General features: G+C 39.3%; 1 protein-coding gene across 1 annotated transcript in view; it reads left to right on the forward strand.

The window, feature by feature from the left end:
* PPARA (peroxisome proliferator activated receptor alpha) overlaps window positions 1-21,131 on the forward strand; it is a 32,831-nt gene that overhangs the window by 871 nt on the left and 10,829 nt on the right. The window contains exons 2-6 of the mRNA XM_031057010.1: window positions 1,426-1,548; window positions 15,356-15,600; window positions 17,455-17,615; window positions 18,576-18,718; window positions 20,096-20,255. Of these exons, the coding sequence (XP_030912870.1) occupies window positions 15,393-15,600; window positions 17,455-17,615; window positions 18,576-18,718; window positions 20,096-20,255 (672 nt within the window). The 5' untranslated portion in view covers window positions 1,426-1,548; window positions 15,356-15,392. The remainder of the gene's footprint in view (window positions 1-1,425; window positions 1,549-15,355; window positions 15,601-17,454; window positions 17,616-18,575; window positions 18,719-20,095; window positions 20,256-21,131) is intronic.

Raw genomic sequence — 21,131 nt, forward strand, 5'->3', positions numbered from 1 at the left:
TTGTTGGCGGGCATGAGCTACCGAGCGGCCATCGGCTCCCAGTGACTTGGACTGGCAACTTTGGGAATTTCGAGTAATACAATGTAGTTTATGGGAAGGATGAGGGTATGCAGACCTTATCAGAGGTTTGTGGAACTCCCCAGGCAGCATGCTTGCTGTCTTTTCCCATGTTTGGAAGGAACTCTTAGCATGGTCCAAATAAACATCCTTGTCAAGCTGTTGGTGCCTTATATTGACTGTCATCCTCTACAGTCAGGTGCATAGGGAGTTTTGGCTGTCTATTGGAAACACCTTGTGGGTTTGTCACCTGCTTTTCAGTAGTTCTTTAGTGTCCTCATTTTCTGTTACCTGTAGTCTTCATAAAGGGTATCATGAATTTTAAACCATGGAGAGAGGGTTACACTTCAGTTGTGATTTTGTGTTGTTATGCTTTTAATATTTCATGTGCAGAGTGTTATAAAAATATAAGGGACAATAATGTCCTACAGGAGAGTAGGATATATGGCCTAAGATACTAATCTTGTTCTAAAAATGGATTATAATGCTCACTGTTGTCCCAAAGCAGGCAAGGAAACATAACTTTTCTTATTATTTTTTCAGAAGCAGCTTGAACTTCAAAACTGCAAGCAGCTCTATTCTTGTCCTTGCTTTTCTATAGCTTTCCTGATGAGATTTGGGTTCTGACTTCTGCTTCTATTGCACATGTCATATTTTTGCAAGGGGGATAAACAGAGAGCACCATACTTGTCTTGGAAAATAAATGAAGTTGAATTCATATTTATTACATGTACAAGCATATTTTCTTACATAATTTTGGAATTTAAATTTTTTTTTAATCCACTTTTTCAAAATCTCTCTGCATCTCTAATTTATTTGATATTTTTAGCTATGTATTCTTTTTTTTTTTTAATATATAGGCCTTATAACGTATATAAAACCAAAATCTCTACCTTTGAGATGTAAATCCTCAAAATAAAGGTCAATTGCAAAGACATCTCATGGGGCTGTGTGTGCACCTTGGAAGCTGTAACTGCTCTAAATGTGTCCACAGAAAGACTTAGTGAGAATGCTCTTTAGGAGTAAAAGTATTTTACTCTATAACAGATAATTAAAATAGCACAGGGCTGTCACTATAGTGTTCTCAGTTGAGTGGTTTTGAATTCTTTTAGTATGAAAGAAAAAAGATCTGAATTATATTGGGATATACCAGTTATATTCCCTAGTTAGCTAGATGTCAGTGTGGTCCAGCTGTAAAACTAGGAACATATTAAAAAAACACTCAGTCATTAAAAAATTATCTTAGCCTAAGTGAAATTTAGAAGAAGCATAAAGAAATATTTTTATTAAGTTATATTACATCACAGCTGTGTAAAATCAGAATTGTAAGCCCTGGGAAATTTTATTGACACTTTTTTTTTTTTTAAGAATGTCAGTGGCTTTTTATTGATGAAGAACTGCTTGTTATCACCAATCTGCCCATGAAATGGAAGGGGAAAAGATTCTGGAAAACAACTTCTGTTTCAGCCTTGCAAAATGCTGCTTGAAAGGGTGAGTACATACATGGAGTGGGCATAGAATCTCTGTAAAGAGTGATTAATGTATAGTCAAATGACAAGGAAAGAAATCTGAGCATATAGTGGCAATAAATAGTTGATAAACAGAAAATAGTAGTACAATCAGGAGAACAAAGTCAAACTTCCTTATAGTCTGATATCTGCTGCTGTCTTAGGTGCTAGTCAGTAGAATTCTGAATTCTTAATATTTTAGAAGTAGAGTGCTCAGCATTTCAAAGGACCAGGTCTATTAAATTAAATATTGAGTGACATTTTATGAAGTAGAAGGCTGAATTTTTCACTGAGGTAGAAAGCCTGGTAAGGCTAGGCTCTTAATCATCACAATGCTCAAAACTAAAATCTCTCCAAGAGTGTGATATTTGACATGTTGTAGAGATACTCAAGTAATATGAGACTGTTGTGTGACCAGATTGCATGTGGCATTGAGATGTTGCCAAATCTGACTCCACTTCCTCATACCACTTCTCATAGTTTCTGCTTATGAAACAATATTTATTTATAAGTGCATTGCATGTGTCTTTAAATATCTAAGAAGTGTAATTTCTCTGTCCAGTGAAGGACTTCTCGTGCACAGATTACTATAAATTATAAACCACAACTCCTTGGCACTCTAATCCTGACTGAGGTTTGAGTTGTTACATGACTGGTTTGTGTTTAAGACTTTGCTAAGTCTTAAAATGTGTGTATGGTGTTAAAATTTTTTATACTTGATAGAAAGATGTAAACTACCAAAGAGGCATAGTTTGTTCTGTGGTGCTGTATTCATCTCAATTTGTTGGTTTAAGTTCAAGTTGTCTCATGCCTGTGGAAACACTAAGAGTAGGAGAGATTGGCAAGCATTTGGCAAATTACCTATCCCTTTCTAAAAATGCTGATACACTGTCATGGTTTTTAAAAGATGTATAAATTGAGAAATTATTCACTAAATCTTTCCAAATAGTAAAAGAAACTTGTTCCAAAATGTGTCTGCCTTGAGGAACTCCGAGCAGTGAGCTGAAGTTGTACTGAGGTAGTACAGCTCTTTGGCATGTTTCCAGGCAGATGAAATACATGTGAAAGCAAGTTAGTCCAATATTTTCATATTTCATATTTTTGTATCTCATTAGTTTGTTTTCATTTTGTTGAGAAGTATGTGGAAGGAAATCAGAGCTGCTGTTTGGAGTGCTGGTTGAGCAAATCCTTGCTCATTTTTGAGTGTATAACATCCTGGAGCTGAGAGAACTTATCACAGTGAACGGTTTAGAGTTTGATGTATTTTAAATGGAAAAATAATACTGCAATGACTTAATATTATTTACATTTAACAACAACAAAAAATCATAAAAGTGGATCATTTGAAACTATTCTACAGCCTGTGATTAGGATCTGGAGGCAGGTCTTACTGTTTTGTTGTGTATATCCATGCATCTAGCACTCTTATGCTAAGTTCTATTACCTGAATATAGGCTTGTATTGCCATTCTTTGTTTTGTTCTGCTACACAAATAAGTGCTACATGCCTGTTTTGTTTTAAAAATGATTTACAGGAAATGATTGCTATAACAAATCACAGAGCAAACCACTGAACATGAATGTTCAGAAGGTAAGAACAGCTCATGTCTTGTTTGCAAAACCTTACTTGAAAGTGAAGACTTGAATTACTGGTGATGCTTGCTGACCTGCTGTCAGTGTTACTGCTTCAGGAAGAATGGTACAAAGTACCTGACACTGGAGTCATGGGGCAGGTTCCCATGAAACAAAACCAAAACCAAACCAAACTCTCTGGCATCTTTATTCAACACATATGGAAAATGTTCCCTGGAGTAGTAAGGCTGAAGAATATAATGTGGAACCAATTGGATCTGCAGGGGAGGAGAAGGGAGAAGGTGGTTGCTGTGTCAGGAGACTGCTTTGGAGGTTCTTGTTTATTAGTGCCTGGTGGCATTCTGTCCAGCAGAGCAGAGGAATCCTCCACTACAGCTGTCAATTAATTCCTACACTCTGATGTTAAAATACAATTAATTGCAGCCCACGGGACTGTTGGCTCAGTGGCAGTTTTCAGTGGAAGATTACCAAATAGCCATTTATATGTGTACATATATAGAAAACAAGTGAAGTTTATATATTCTTGCCAGCCTCAGGATGAAGGACATGCTGTGTGCAGTTAAGCAGGCCAGTGTGATCAAATCAGGTAGCAGCTTTGGTACCTCTGTAAGTAAGAGACAAGCTTTAGTACATAGATAAGTGAGAGACAAGCAGCACAGGGTTGCTGCCTCTGAACAAAGCAACAGCTGTGCCTGTTCTGTGCTGGAGATGTACAGGTGAAACTGTGCATAAACAGGCCAATATTTTCAAACAGATGTCAAATTTTCAGTGCAAATGTTCGTTCTGGTCACCTGATTTTCAGCATACTGAGCTGCTGTCATTCTAACCAAATTTACAAGGTGTTGCATTTTCTCAAGATTATAAATCCTGTAATAAATCCCATGGAAATGTAATAGTGATTATCCTCTAAGAACATAGAATTGTTCTGTTTGCAGCTATCATTCATTTTATTTCTCTTTTACATGGCAAGGGCTGGGTGGTGTGTATGAATGAACACATAAATGCAAAAAAGAATGGGATGTCCTCTGTCAGTGGTTCCTGACAGCCCTGCAAAGCCGGGCTGCAGCAAGAAGTGTGGCTGCACACTGATCTAGGAGTGGAGCCTGGATCTGATCTAGGCTCCTCCTTTCCCTCTCCCATCCATACTCCTCAATCCGTCCTGTTTGCTGCCCCTCAGTGGGTCTGCTCAGCTCTCTGTAGCTGTCCGTGGTTTTCCTGTGTTACCGATTCAGTGAATGGAATTGTGTCTGCGCTGGGGAATAAAACTGGCCGGGGACTGTTCCGGGAGCTGGCCCGGAGTGTCGGCATGGCCGGGAGGCAGAGCAGCGTGCAGTGCCCTGGGCCGGGCGCTCTCCTGGCAGCCTGTCGGGCTGCTCGGGGCCACAGCGGTGTCGGGCAGGCTCCGGGGCAGGTCTGGGGAAGGACAGAGGGACACGGAAGGCGCGGGGCCGGCAGTGCCAGGGAGCTGCTGAAGGGACATCCTTTTGATGTGTGTTACTTAAGCTGACTTGGCTAGGCACCCTTAAGGTAACCTTATTTTGCAGCCAGTAACTGCTTGGGAGAGGGACTGACTGTGTGCTGTGTCCCCCATAACTGCTCTTTCAGTGTCTGATTCAAGGCAGCTGAAATGCCTTAGAAAGTGAAGTAAAACTGGAATGTGAAAGTACATACATAGCTTTTTAAAGAGTTTTTATTTTCCTGGCTGTTCCACTGGACTCATATTCTTCTTCCACCTTTCTGCTTGCTTGGTTAGAAGGAGTGGGGTGGCAGATGTACAGCAGTACTGGCATTGCTGTTAAACTGGGCACCAGATACCCTTCACGTCATAGAGGATGAGCAGGGAAAACATGGCAGGAAAATAATTGGTTCTAGTTTGCCACTTTTTGATCACGCAGGAGTGTGAGGCTTGTGATCTGTACACTGTAGTGAGTGACCTGATTTAGAGCTGTGAAGTCATGTGTCCCAAGTATATCCTCTATCTGACACGTCAGGAGCTTGCAAGTACAAGTACTTGATGTCCATTTGCCAAAAAATGTAGATTAATTGCATTCATGCCTGTTGCCAAGGCTCCTGTCAGTAACACTAACTCAGTGTAAACTTTGTTTTTGTGTGATACATTTATCACAAAGAAAAACTTTTAAAGGTAGGGACGTCTGAATTGTCAGAATAAAACCGAAGGCCTTTTTCTTAGCAAAAAAAAAAAAAAAAAAAAAAAAAAAAACAAAAACCCCAAACCAAAACCAAAAAAAAAACCCAGCAAGAAAAAGTGAAAGAATTTTGTTTTGCATTCCACTCTGAGTTGTGGCATGACATTAAATTGAGGTTAGTTTATTTTTAGCAGGTTTCATTTGTTTATTTACTTAAACGTAATAACTGAGCAACAAGAGTAAAGGTATTTTTAATGAATGAGTAAAATTTTAGCACAATAAAGAATAAGTAAACTACACAACTTCAGGTGCTAGTTACAGAAGGCATTGGATTTTTATGTGCAGGTAGAAGAGTATAAAAGTTGGCCCATTGGAATGACTCAATTTTCAAAAAGATACTTGCAAGCAGAAGAGGCCTAAATTTGTAATATTTTGTGAGGGTCATTATTTTTTAAAGGATATAAATCCCTCTGCTAAGCTGAATTTAATTTATCAAATAAGTCATGTTATTATGTCTACACAAGGGAATAAAGTTTATCAGTGAAATAAAACCACTGAAAATACACAGTGGTGGTGTTCTCTGCTAAGAAGGCGAATTCAGGCTTCTTGAATGTCTTCCAGAAACAGATGTAAATTCCACTGTAGCTTTTCAAACAGTGAATAATCCTGGTCTGTTATGTTTGGTGATGAATCATGCAAGGAGTTGCAGATGGTGAGGCGGGTGCAGCTGTGCAGATGCTGGAGGAGCTGAGATGGGAAACTGGAGCACCAAGGGCGTGAAGGAGGTGATTTGGGGATGGGTTGATATGGCTGATCAAGGAGAGGGATAAGACAGCTGAAAGAATATTGAAAAGGACTGTGACCTGAAATTTGGGATAGAGAGTGAGCTGGTGACTGAAAAGAGGTATTCTTGAGGAAGAAACATATTTGTTGTTGTTATTGATCTTGGAAGCAAAAATTACAGTATCAGATACCAAAGCAACTGGTCTTTTGTCCTGAGCCAAAACAATACGGAGCCCAAGCTAGAAGTTTAAGCTATAAATGAAAAGAGAAAACTAAGAGACTTCATGTTTCTTTTAAAGGAATACTGGTCTTAAGTAGGAGAGCTTTTGTAGGAAAAGGTACAGATGCAAAGTTGTGGGCTTTTTTTATTTCTATTTTTCTGAGCAGGACATGTATAATTAGATCGGTGTGGTAAAATTTGGGAGTTTGTCAGATGGAGAAGTTGTATCTATCTAAGTTAAAATCCACTCAAAATTTAGTCCCACTAAAAATGGGAGGTTGCAAGGCCTAATCATTAAATGGCAGGTAAGACTCAAATGGAACTTTTCACAACCTTAAATCAATATGCTGAACACACCTTTCAAGTTTTTGCATTAAGTGATTTCAATTTATCTTTTTCTTTTTTTCCTCTCCTTTTAGATTGACGGTTTTGTTCCAAAACAATAGCTCTTTATTCAGGAAGAATGTTGCCATTAAGATGTCTGCAAGAATTAGGGGGTAGTGTAGGCAAATGTCCAGATCAGTCTTGGAAGAGAGTTTTGCTCCAAAACTGAGAGCTATTTTCAGGATTGTTTTCTCACCTCTTCTGGTCTAGTTACCTGTCAGGTATATGCACTATGGTCTGCTATCCTGTGCCCCCAGCCCAATAATTCTGAACTTGCAAACATTCTCAAATTAGAGAGAGCAATAATGGCTGCAAAGGCATTAAAGTTCTGTCATTTTCATGGAAGTTGGTGACTGGGAAGAGGAAAGGAAAACTTATTCTTGACCCTGCTGAGGAAGTGAGGCAATATGAATTCAGCAATTGTGTGTTCTTTTTGGCTGTCAGTTTCCAGCCAGCACAGGAGGACAAGCAAGCTCAGGCTGAAGCAGCCTCAGTGTGTTTGTGATGCTTTGGGAGTGCCATGTGGGCAGGGGGCAATAGTAAACACCTGTGTGAATGGTAGTTCTCAAATCTGGGCACTGCCTCAGTGCTCCCAAACTTTTATTGTGCTATTTAAACTCACAAAACCATATGCAGCTGCAAAAATTTCATTGCCAGTCAATAAACTCAAAATTAATTGGCATCTGTCATATATAATGCATGGCCTTGAATGAGGTTATAGTATTTATGAATGAGTTGAAGTATTTATGTCATAGGAGCAATCCTTTGCTCTTCTCTTGAAGAATAAGCAAGGTTGAAATAATACAGGAAGGGTAAGTGTGCTCCGAAAACAAAAGATTCTGTAATTATTTCTTATCTTTCTTTTATGACATTTCAGCTAAAGACAAGTATTTTTATTTATGACACAGCAAAGACTAATATCTAAAGAGTATGTTACTGCTATATGTTATGTTATATATATAATATATATATTATACTAAAGAATATGTTATTTTCAAGAATATATTCCACTTGCTATCACACATAAAGGTCTGCAGATAAAAGCCAAAAGGGATTCCTATATTCTGTTTTGTAAGAACACATTTGAAGTTATCTATACTTACACATGAACCCGAAATATTGTTGAAATACCATCAGTTTCAGAAAGTGCATCCAAGTGTTTGACTTTAAGTTAGTGGCAATTGGCTTTTTCTTTTCATAAATATAGTGTCTGAATTTTCACATTTGTAAGGAAGAGTTACTAGACAGTTATGCTTGTAAAAGTTATGTTTTCCTTGGCAAACAGTCATGTATGTTATGTTTTTCTGGGTTGATTTGGTTTTGGGTGTTTTTATCAAGCATGTGAGCAAGTAAATCTTCTGAGTGAGAGGTTTATGTAGCAGCACCTTCAATATGCCAAAAATTTTGCCTTGCACTGCATCTGTGTGCATTAGATTATAATTTTAATTGACAATTTCAGTTGCACAGATGTCTTTAATTTGTTACCTTATGAAGTTTATTTTTACCATATGTAGTGAAAATGTATTCTGTAAGAGACTTAGCAAGGGGCTTACATTTTATTTACTTCAGGAATTGATTATATTGGAGATAATAATTTAGGCACCACTCTAAAATGCAATTTCTATTTGCCTGTTACCCTCTGATGCCTGTGTCCTTCAACAAAAGAGGTCTCTGTGGAATATCAGGGTATAGTTAGAAAATTGTCAAGCACACACTTTTCATAATCAGAGATGCAGTAATCACATGTGTAAGGAAACAATTGCAGCATTCCAATTTAGTCTGAAGGATCTGGTTCCCAGTGAGCAGCATGTTGGGGCAAATGCGTGGGCTGTTTGTAAATGCTGTACATGTTGTAATCAGTTTTGACTTCACCACTCAAACTTATTGTTATGTATTAATTTTAGAAAAAAACCACCTGACTATGGCTTAGGGCATCCAATCTATACCTGCAGTTCATAAAATGAAGTTTTTGTGGGATTTTTGGTTTGTTCCTTTTTCTTAATTCTCTTCATTCCAGCCATACCATGCAACCAGATTTAGCCTCAATCTGAGCTCTGATCTCTGAAATTAAGGTGTCCCTAACTGTTAATCAATTCAAAAGCTTGGCTTATGTAATTAGCTCATCAGACGTTTATACAGTATTGCAAAACTTAGAAAAACCTGGCACCTTCCAAGTCAATGGGCAAGGAGTTTTTGGGACACACTGAATAAATGAGTAAGGAGTTTTTGGGACACGTGAGGAAAGTAAAATAACTTTAAGTTCATCAAGGGGGTAATAAAAGTAAAGCAAACGCTCAGATGACACATTTGTGTGAACGTGACCTTGGCTCTTGGATCAAATAGCAAATAAATGTATGGCGTGTTTGTCTGAATGTGACCTCTCCTTGGTTCAAATATCAACCATAAATCAGAGCCCAGCTTTTGATGTGCATGCAGCAGGAGCAGCCTCTTAGATGATGCACCAGATCTCCATTTCTCAGCAGTTGTGGTCTCCACATGTCAGTGCTCAGCACACACACCCAGCATGTGTGGCAGTGTGTTCTCTCGGCTCCATGGCCTGCCAGGTGTTGTCACAGAGGCTTTAGAATCTGTAGAACTTTGAAGCACAAACTGTTGTGATTAACACATGTAATCTTTTGGATCTTCCTCAAGCATGGAATAATTTAACTGGAATATGGGAATAGATTCTCTTCAAGTCTATTGGAATATAGACTTGAAGAGAAGCTGACATTGAAATGGATTGGATAAAGAGCAAAACCTGGGGATTCATCTGGGAGAGGAAAGGAAAAGGGGGAGAGTGTTGCAAGTGCAAAGTTGTAAATGTAACAGTGGAGTGGGGTTTTCATTAGAAGTGCTGGTGAGCTGTGAGCAGTATAGTGGAACTGTACTGAGCCTGAGAGGCTGCACATGGCAGAGAACACAGACTACTCTATAACATAGAGGTCACTAAGATGATGCCATGGCTTAGTTTCTTGCAGAAAATAAATTCTTATTGTCCTTTTGAGTCTCTTGTTAATAAAATATACTTTCTTCAGTGGTTATACCTCAAAAATACTGGATATTATGAACTGCAATATGAATATTTACTTCAAGTGCATTAACAACTAATGTAAACTGAATAATCTTCCCTCATACTGCTTTACAGGCTGATTTTTTAAAACCATATTAACAGTAGTATCTTGATTCTATAGATTAGGCTGATACTCAGTTTGATTATAAAAATGGAAACAGACACCATTACAAATTGAGAGGTTTTTAAGCCTTCCATGTATCTAGACTATAAAAGTTGAAGCACGACAAAAGACTTTTTTAACACAAAGTTTTTCACTTGAGTCTTTGGCAGTGCTTGCTTGGGCTTCGTACTGTCTAAATTTCAGACTGAATTATAATGTAGTTAAAAAATACAAAAACCTAGGAACTCAAAATACACAAAGCAACCAACAAAAAAAATCCCCAAAGCCCCACAAACAAACAAAAACCCCAAAGCAACAAAGACCCCTCAAAAAACACTTCTTGAAGAAAACAGTAAATTGAAGGAAAACATTACAGGTTTTACAGGTTTTTCAATAACCCTGAGTTATTATATAGTTTGCTAATTTGTATTACTCTTGACTTATTCTGAAGTCCTGAGTAGGCAGCTCTTTAAAGGATTCAGTAGACACACATTTAAAAGAGATTTGAGAGCTTTACTTTGACATGCAGCTATTCCTGACTTTAGTTTCAGTTCAGCATTCACTAGACAGAAAAATCAAGTCTTCCTATTCCCAGTTACAGAAACCTCCAAAGCATTTATATTTTGGATATGAAAACTCAGATTTAGAGGAGAAAAAAACAAACCAAACAACCAAAACATCTCAGTCATGCTGGCATTCTATGCAGGCTTGAACCTATTTGAGCTTGAAGGCAGTTCAAACAACACCTCAATCTGCACTCTTTACAATATGGGATTTTCCTTTTATCAGAAGGGCCTCGATGCAAATTTGATTCATGCCATGTTTGATACATCCATGTGTGTGGAAGCAAGCAGGCATGATTGCTGATAGGTGTAAACCTGAGGTGATAGACCTGTAAGTCTTGTCTTTGGAGCCTGGAGGCAAAGGTTGCAAAACCTTCCTGTCCTGTTGCTGATGAAACCAAATGTGGCTCCTGCTGCCAAAGGGATTGCAGGGGCTCCTTTAAACACAGGCTTCAGATCCTACTGCACCCATACCCGGGAGCTGTGGTCTGCAGCTCAGCTCTCTGATACAGGCTGGCTGTCTAATGGTGTGCATGAAATATGGTGAAATCTGTTTTCTTGTCTAATATGAAGCCAGTGTAAATATAAAGTGTTCTGAACAGAGTTCCTAGCTACCAGGATCTTGAGGGGCTTGTTGAATTCAAAATTTTCCTTTAGAAAGCCACTTCATGCTAGGATGTTGCTTTATTCTTTGCAAGCAGCTGAAGTCTTTCTTTGAGCTAGATTCTACTCTCAGCTTGAGTTTCCAGCACTGGAATTTAATTTCATTTTTGTTATTTATTTTTTGGAGCATGTTGTGTCACCTCAGAGTAAGTGCCTGGATCTTCAGGCGTTACTGGATTTCAGTGGCAATTTTACTGCTGGAAGGTGAATGTCTCTGGGGTGTGCACATAGCTGCCTGCATGACAGTTCCATAGCCCTGCCAAAAGATGGTAATACCCCTTAATCTAACAGAGGTGCTGTCTGATCTGTACTGCAGTTTTCACCTCCCACAGGAGACCAAAGAGGCATTGGCTTCTTCACCTCAGGCAGTGCAAGTGCCTGGTTTGCAGACCCAGCCTGTCCACACAGTCACTGGATTCTGCAGAGGAGGTTCAGGCTGCACATGCAGTTCTATTTTGGCCATGCAGCACGTGTATCCCTCTTCCCAGCTGCCTATTTCTGCTCCCTCCATTGAGCCAGCACTAATATTTGTAAGGCTTTGCAGTGAACTGAATCAGGGAAGTGGTTGGATTGAAAAGTACCACGTTTTTAGTGTGTAATCATGGCCTCCAAGATCAGTCATGGCTTTGGAAATTCCATTGAGCTCACTCAACCCAAACATGTTAAGTGAGCTGTTTGACGTTAGGTGAGATGAATTACCTCTCTTATTTCTGTTTGCTGAAAATTAATTTCCTCTTTGTAGTTTTTTCTCCATTAGTGACTGCATCTGTTGTGTGAAAATGAGAGGGTATGATATTTGAAAGAAATAGTTTCACTATCTCCTGAATAATTTTGTTGCTGCCCTGTTATTAGTTACTTCTTAAACAGTAATCTTGGCAAAACAAATTTTTTAAACTATTTAGTGTATAATAAATGTGTTACATAAGTGAAAAAGCATTGGGGGAAATAATGGATATGAAGTCTTGAAGGTCTAGAAAGCAGCTGAATTGTTTAAAGAGGGAAGGTCAGTCACACTGAAAAGGAGGGTTTGAGTGGTCCTGTTCAGAGATACTGATCTGTAACATACACTAGCCAATGTGATTTAATGTAATTTAAAATCCACTGGGACAGAAAATCCTGGGTCCAAAGAAACACAGCTTCCTAGCTCAATAAGTTCCCCTTGAGTTTGGCTGAGCAATATAAACAACAACAACAAAAAATTTCCATGCTGTTTTTGTCACTTTGTCTGGGCTTAACCCCAGGAGGCAACCAAGCCCCACTTGCTCACTCACCTACAATGGGGCTGGGGAGAGAATTCAAATCAAGGTTGCATAGAATTTTTCCATATGTGACTTCTAAGATCCTGACTTTACAGCTTTGCTGTCAATTTTCAATATCAGGGTATGTGAATTTTGATTTCTTTTGAAGGCAAGGATACTTATAAGTTGCATATGGTATCTTGGAGTACAGCTCAGTAAAGGGAAGAAAAATGACATTTTTCTGGATGAGTTTTTTTGGAGAGGGGGTGTGCAACTGGCAGTCTTGATGAAGGGGTAACTTACTAAAATTTTTCATCACATGCAAAGAAAATGTTCTCTGAGTTATGTTGTTAATACTTTTTAAAATAATAATACTAATAAAAATTAGTACAAGTATGTAAAGTTACAAACTATGAAAATTGAATCAATTGTCACATGATAAATTAGAAAATATGCATCCTTTGCCAGGTGGAAGTCTGGGTGTCACACTGTAGATACCAAATCCCGTTTTCCATTCTTTTTTGTGTTGAATCAGGATATTGGAAATATTCTACAGCTCACATATTCAAGGCTCTTCCTATCCAGTGAAGTTTTCTAAAAATATCTATTGCAATCACAAGTTTACATGTGCTGTTTTCAACCCCAGCATTCTCAAAATGACCTAGAGGTAATGGCTGTTTCAACTTTAACCCTGGTATTTGCAAGCAAGCCCTTTACACGATCAATTTGTTTATGCAGAAAGATCAGACTTTGTTACTGCTTCCCAGAGACCTTTGCATCTCAGAGACCTGTTTCCTTACAGAGATTATCCCTGGTGTAGCAGGTATTAAATGTGGAAGGGCTGGAGGTTTGGTATCCCTCCATCCCTTGCCAAAAATGAAGCAAGTAACTGATGGCTGCATGTTGAGGTGTTTTTCTTTAATAATCTGACTGATTTCTTTGGGACTGATTTCAAGTTGATAGGTAAGTTCCTCAGTGGGTATTCACAGTGAGGTGGTGGGAAAGGACTTCTTGTGAAAATAGACATATTTCAGAGATAGCAGGATGTGAGAGAGTAAAACCTGTTTGACCTTAAAACCATAATTAGATTAAATGGTGCCCTTATTCTTCTATGTTCTATTCTCTTGTTTTCAGTTTGTATGTGTTGGTACTTGGGGATAAGAAAGGGGTTATGGAGACTGAAGAATTGTATGGTAAACTGAGAAAATCCTCTGCCAATGTGTTTGTGGCACAGAATTTTTATCAATACTTAGAAGACACAGATCTTTGAGTGGAATCATCATGCTGCATCTACTACATCTACTGTTGTAACATGTACAGGGCTTTTTGTAAAGCAAAAATCTCTCTGTGAATATTAAATGAGCTTCATACTCACTACCCTTTTTATTTTAGGAGCTTTTTTCCATTCAAGCAAGGATCAATGCATATTATGTGAAACCTGCCAGTGAAAGCATATGCATGTGCAAACATGCACTGAACACAAGAAGCCAGAAGGCACTTTACTGCATAAATACCAGGCATATTACTTACAGATTTTCTGTGCTTATAAAAAAAATTAATTGTCAGTATTGTGAATATTAGTATATTTTGAGTCTTCAGAAATTGTTATGTTGTTGCCATGCTTGCTTAAGTACCAGTTAATCATTGACAAGAGCACTAAAGATTAAGCAGCTGTAATTTAATTGTAGGGCTTGAAAGTACAAAAGGGTATGTAATTTAATAGTTAAAACAAGAAGCACTCCATTTATGTTTCACCAGCTATTAGGTTGTTTTTACAGAAATTTAGCTAAAAAGGCTGCTGAATTTTACATATTGATTGGAAACCTGGAAAGGTATGGTGTGGTTTGGGGGATACCAGGCAGCTGTTGCCATGTTCAGAGGTCAGCTCTCAAGCCTTTCCTTTGCCTTCCTGACAGATAATGCCTATTTAGGTTGAGGGTAGACTTCAGTGTTCGCTTAATCTTTTAAAAATATGTGTGTGCTGGATGAAGAAGTGGTACTTGGAGAGATGTATATGTGATTCAGCAGGGAACACTGGGTGCAAGAAGCCCACTGGAACCTCCCCAGCTATCCTGGGGCTGTCTGCAGAGGAATACAATCCTTCTGTGCTGTGAACAACTGGTTTAGCCCAGGAGAGCTTCATGGAGAGCACACTGCAGGAGCAGTGCCAATCATATGCTCTGCCATTCCTCTCTTCTTTTTGCTAATGGCTCCTTAGGGATACAAATTTGGTAGTCTCCTTTGGGTTGCTGGAGGTTTCTCTATACTTTTCGCTCATCACCAAATAGATATATCACACAGATAGGGATTTAACTTTATTTTCACAAATCACATCCGAGGGATTTCTCTTTTCTGGGTCTGAGTATGTTCTGGTTATGTGAATAGATAACCAAAAGCAAACAGCACAGTTAGCTCCAGGTGTTGCTGGGCTTATCCCTGCTCTGTGTCCAGCTCTCACCCACCAGCACAGTGGGTACAGTAACATCCCTGTTGTCTGTAACTGGAAATCATGGATAAATTCCCATACTTACTCTCCTACATATTCCTGCTTGATGCACTATGTGACATAGAAATTATTTTCATTTTCTGGTTAAAACTATCCTGTTTCAAAGAAATTGGGCAAATAGATCTGTACTAATGGTATTTGTAGAATGAGATGGCAACTTGGTAATAGTGACAGCATCGCCCTTATTTCTCCTGCTCAAGAGGAGTGAGGAGAATATTGATGTTTGTTACAAGTTTTGGTGGGAAGTGCATTATGCCTTCTGTAGAAACACTTTTCTCAACAATGGAGAGAAAACAACCATCTACAGATTGGCCTTGTCATAATTTTCATTCATCTTGAAGTCTTTTGGGGAATTTTCCCCACCCTGTGCTCTTGATGATTCATGTTGCATAAAGCTTCCAGAGCAATAGGATGTTGTATAATATTTCACTTTTGCATTAGAAATTCAGTATTCAGTGTGCTGCAACTGGTTCAAATATTTTTTTTACATCTGATTTTTTAAAAATTTATTCTTTCTCTAGTATAAAGAAGTTTAAGTGACTGCTCTACTTGATCAAAATGGTGGACACTGAAAACCAGCTCTGTCCCCTTACTCCCTTGGAGGAGGAGGATATAGACAGCCCTTTATCTGGAGAGTTCCTACAAGATATGGAGAACATTCAAGACCTGTCCCAGTCTCTAGGTGATGATAGTTCTGGAGCTTTAAGTTTAACAGAATTCCAATCACTGGGAAATGGTCCAGGATCTGATGGATCAGTTATAACAGGTAAGAGTTTGGTTTAACATAAAACTTCCTTTTATAAATAGAATGGTAGAAATTAATAACTACTTTAATGGAATAATATTTTTTTATGATGAAGTGACACTAGAAATATACAAGCTGGTTATGGCATGGTCTTAAAATATTTAAGGCTAAAGTTAATATATTAGACAAATATCACTGAAGAATGATTTAATATAAAGTTACACAGCCTTTAGTCAGAGGCTTTGGGAGATCAGAATGGGAATCACTGTAGTGCTGTGGGACACTGGAGTTCTCAATAAGGTTTTCCTGTTGAATCTGGGTGTTTGCAAGTCTTTTAGCAGGAGAGCCACATGAAGTAGTTTAGTGTTAACCTTTTGGTTGGTTTGCACTATGCTTTGTTTTGGGGGGTTCTTACTTTAGATCAATTCCCAGCTTGTGATCCCTATTTCACCTTGGAATAGTAGAACTGAGGCAATTGAACAGTGTGGGTTTGAAGGGAATGGGGAGAACTGCCTTCTGGCACTATGGACAGAAGGAATATTTCTAGAACTATGATTTTGTTCCCTTTTGGTTGCAGACCTTCTCATGAGAGAGTTGCCTTGTACAGGAAATGTTATGATGTGCTTTATGTATGTGTGTACTTGTTTATAACATGGTCCTTCAGAGGCAGGAGACTTTACAATTATTTGAGTGTAGGTGTGTACAAGGCCTACAATAATTCAGATCAGCTTCTACTGTCACCTTCTCATGGAGTATTCAGTGCTCACTGCAAAATGCACTGGTTTTGTGGTCAGAGAACATGCAAAAATGTAAACTTCGAAGGCTCAAATTCCATAAGGCAAGTAAAATGAAATAGCACTTTTAAAAAATCCTGGGGTTTAGGCTGTTCTTGATGACTCTGATGCCTGTGGGCTTGGCAGCACTGGCAATGGAGACTCTGAGTTCCGTGCCAAGGTTTTTTTTTCCAACATAATACTTGCTGACCTACATTCATGAGTGTTTCTTAATCTGTCTGTTAAAATAACACACCCATTAATTTGCTGGAGTCTTGTGGTGCAAGTTGCAAGATGGAAGATAAAAGAAATTCTGGCCTCAGAAAATATTTTCCTCAAACAAGGTGAAAATATTAATTGAAATAATTAAGGTTGGAACGTGTTAGTTTTGTGATATGTTCATCTACTGGTGGCACGCCTGGCGAGTTTATTTCATTGTACAATTCAGAAATGCTTTGCCCATTAGAAGAAAAACGCAAAATATCACAGCCAGGCTATTTTAGAAGCAGACATTTGTGTTACCTTCCTTTTAACATCTGTTCCACATTTCTACTGATGTGCAGGACTCATCCATCTGCTTTTCAGCCCTCAGTTTAGATTGTCATTTAAAATTATGAGCAGCTTTTCAAAGGTCAGGGTCCTTACGTGTGTCTGAAGTGTATCTGTGTGAGGTAAGAATGTGTCTTTTGTGGTACTACCACAAGAGATGCCCTGCTCATCCCTGCAGCACAAGAGATGGAAGATGCAAAGCCAAGATGAGCTGTTCACAACTTTTCTGCCAAGAACAGTGGTGTGGTGTGGTGTGGTGTGTATTTATTGGGTCCATTATCACCCAAATAGTTCTTGTTGCCAGAGTCACTTCAGTAAGGCCTTTTCCTTCTTGATATCCCATGTCACATAAAAATTAGCAAGGTACACCCTGTATTTTGTGTGTGCTTGCACTGGAAATATGAATTATGTTTCAGAGAATTATGATCAAACTGTTAGTTCACTTAATGACTATTAACACAAGATTATTTTTTAGAATAAGCTCATTTTTTGTGTGGTTGTTAGAGTAGAAACTGTATCAATCTTGCTTATGAAGTGTTCCTTTTTTTTTTAGACACCCTTTCACCAGCATCCAGTCCTTCATCCATTAATTTTACCACAGCTCCAGGTAGCATAGATGAATCACCCAGTGGAGCTCTAAACATTGAATGTAGAATTTGTGGGGATAAAGCCTCAGGCTACCATTATGGAGTACATGCTTGTGAAGGTTGTAAGGTACAGTCATCATTTTCTTCTAAGAACCTAAATCATTTACTTTATTTATGGGGTAATATGAAGATAGACATTTGGTATATAAATGTTTCATTACTATAGCTCTAGCCATTACAAGTCCTGTCTGTGGTCTTTTTTCTGAATTAAGTCATCCAGATACCAGAACTCAGACTTTCATCAAGCAGGAGCAATTCACAGTGATAATTTTAATACTGCTTTTCTGTGTGTAGTTAGTGAAATACTAAAACAAAACCCTAAACTGTGACCAAAAAAAAAAAAATCTAAGTCATCTTGCTCCGCTAGCATTTTATTTGTGTTGGGAATATGGCTAGAAGGAGTATGCCACATTCCTGTTATAACAGCAACAAATCCTGAATTTCTCACCTCCCCCACATGTTACCTGAATCCCTCAGTTTTGTACCTCTTGTAGTTTTGGGACCAGGGCATGTCTCTAGCACAAATTACTCTTATCATTAATGCACAACTCTTGAGATGATATAACCCATGAACTAGAAGATTATTTTCTTTTTCCTTTAATGTTTTAGATTTCCATCTTTTTTCTATATTAGAAGGTAAGAGGAGAGAAAGAACAGTCTGTGTGTACAGCTTTCTTTCATGCATCATGTCAGTATGATCATTTGAATGTAAATCTTATGGAATAATGCAGAATATCTATTAGAGATGGGGAACCAGTTCCTAGCCAGGTGTGTCCCACAGCCTAAATGACATGTTGCTCTGTGATGTGACACAAAATGTCGAGATGGCTCTGGATTTGCTGTCCCTGTGGTTGGGCAGTGTGTGAGCAACCTTACATTGCTGACTGGAGACATCCTGGAAAGAGCAGTGGAGGTAGAGGCTAAATAATAAATGGTGAAAGACAAGAAAAATTTACCTGTATGATTGAAGCTTAGTAGACAACATTCATTAACATTGCATATTGGTTTTTTTTCAAACTTTTTATAGGGCTTTTTTAGAAGAACAATTCGTTTAAAACTCATCTATGATAAATGTGACCGCAACTGCAAAATTCAGAAAAAAAATCGTAATAAGTGCCAATACTGTCGTTTTCAAAAGTGCCTTTCAGTTGGAATGTCACATAATGGTAGGTAAGAATGCCCTTAATTTGTTTGTTCCTACCCAAAGTCTGCTGCTGGAGGCAGCCACTCGGATAGCATTTTTACTCACACACATGAATTGAACCTCAGATTTTTTACGGGATAGGTCGCTGTGGGGGGTGCCAGTTTTCCTGGTGGGTTCATGTGATTGATACAGAGCTGCCAAATGTGCTGTTATGAACTTTACACAGTTGTGCTATGTCTCACTTTGTCCATATGAATGTTCATTTATTTGCTTTCTTCACCCCAGAACTTTGGCACCAGTACTCCCATTGAAACAAATTTCAATACTGGAAGAATTCTGTTTGAGGGTTTTGTAGAAGAGTAGGAGGAGAACAACTCCTTTCATTGTGAGGGGGAGTGATGTAGGATAGAAATCTGTAGGAAAGCAGCCTTCACTATTTTTCAGGTTACAGTGCACCAGCTCTTGGGCAGATGGTTCAGAAAGTAGGGAGGGAGGGCAAAGGTCTATGCTGACTGTGCAACAGGAATCTGGTAGGTTGTTTGTTAAACAGAATGGTTTAAAATTCAAAGCATTTAGATATCCAGTTTAAAAGTTATGTTGTTGTTTGTGCTAGTGATTTAAGATAAGGGTGGCAAGCTTGTGGCTAACAGACCAATTTCAGCCCACAAGGCAGTTCTCTGCACAGGACATAGCTTGCTGAGCAACACCAGTGAAGAGGGAGAGGCCAAGCCATGAGAAAGCACATCTCACCTGGCCAGATGACAATGGTTTTCCCTGCTTGGCTCTGATATTGTCCAGGCTGAACCTGGGGGCAGGTGCAAGGTGCAAGTAGGTAAAATGCTGGGGTAGGTGAAAAGCTGTGGGGTAGGAGACAAATTTCCTAAGGAAACTATGCAGTTGGGATGGGAAGGTGACTGGGAAAGCTGCTTGTGACATTGTAGTCCAAAGTCCCAGCAGGAGGCATTGTGAGAGTTTACCTTCTGGTTCTGCAGAAGCCTGGCTCTCTTGCAGTGAGCCTCGACTGAGATTGAGGTGCATTGGGAGAGGGTTGGTAGTGTCTGCGAGACTGGGGATAACCATCCTCAAAAAGTGTGCTGGACAACTAAGGGACATCTCAGGTTGGGAGCTGAGCAGGGAGCCGTGCTGGTTGGCAGGCACCATGACATCCATGTGAAGCTGTTTCATCCTACCAAAAACACTGTGGCCACCTGGGCTCCAGTTGAAGGGAATAGCCACAGTTTTATTGCAGCAAACATGTGGGAGGCAGCAGGGGAAAGGGATGACTGCTACCTTGCTGGCAATACTTCTTAGGAAAAGCACTACTGAATTTACTGAATTTACACCCATGATCTTAAAACGGTAAGTTTTAGTTTAGAGCAGGTATTCTTCCACTTTTTCAACAGGTTGGTGAGACCACCCACCCTTAAGGGGAAGGAAGCACCTAAGCCAGATTCCAAACAGGCTTTCCTTGTTGGACTTCCATTGAAGTCCACAGCTGTGTTTCAGCTAGAGTCACCTCCTTATGTCATGAGAGGACCCCCTGGGCACGTTGAAGGGCTGATGGTGTTCATGCCTTGAATTGCTCAGTGTAGGCAGTGATGTCCTGTCCTCACTGGTTGGATGCTGAAATGCAGTACAAGCAACTCACTGTATGAGCCATCTCAAACCCTTGCAAACCTCCCAAGGGTAAAATGGGGCTGGCTTAGCTTAAAACTGAAACTGAAGAAGTGCCCATGAATGGCAAGGCCACTTGCCCAAAAACCAGGAGACCTCCATACCCAGAGATGTTTCAGCCTTGCGTCTTCTGCCTCTCAGAAAAATATCCCAATGACTGGATTGGGTATTCAGACTGTTCTCCTCTCCAGTCTTGAAGAGCTAGTCTGTTGAAAAAGCAGCATGGAGTGCTGGGGGGAGAGGAGATTTTGTTGCCTTTGAGCTGTAAATGCAGGTCTTTGGGGTTCCCACTGGCAGCACAGATGTGTTGAGTGAAGAACTGGATGCCCCTGCAGGTTCTGAGCCAGCAGTGGGATTCAGGCCTGACTCCTTTGCAGCTCTCCAGCTCGTGTGTGTGCTTTCTGCCAAGCTCCTGTCACGAGTTCACTTAGTGTTTTAAGAGCTCCCAAGGTGGACTTTGAGTTTCACATTGGGAGCTGTAGAAGTCAGTAAGGAGAAAACAAAATACAAGTGTATTTAGGTAATGCAGAAGGGAAAAGGAATGTGTTCTAGCCCACTGCAGATAGCACTTTGTGTTCTGAAACACCTGATTTCCTTCACTTTAGCATATTAGTCACTGACTGTTGGGAAGGGGGCAATGTCTTCGCCTCTGCCTCAGTTTTTCTAGACAGAAAAATCTTACTGCTCTGATCAGCAATGGTAAAAGGCTTAAGTTCTTGTATAATTTGTGTTTGTTTTAAAATTCTGTCTTCCCATCAGCAAAAT

This window comes from Geospiza fortis, unplaced genomic scaffold (assembly GCF_000277835.1).
Source record: "Geospiza fortis unplaced genomic scaffold, GeoFor_1.0 scaffold10, whole genome shotgun sequence".
NCBI lineage: Eukaryota > Metazoa > Chordata > Aves > Passeriformes > Thraupidae > Geospiza > Geospiza fortis.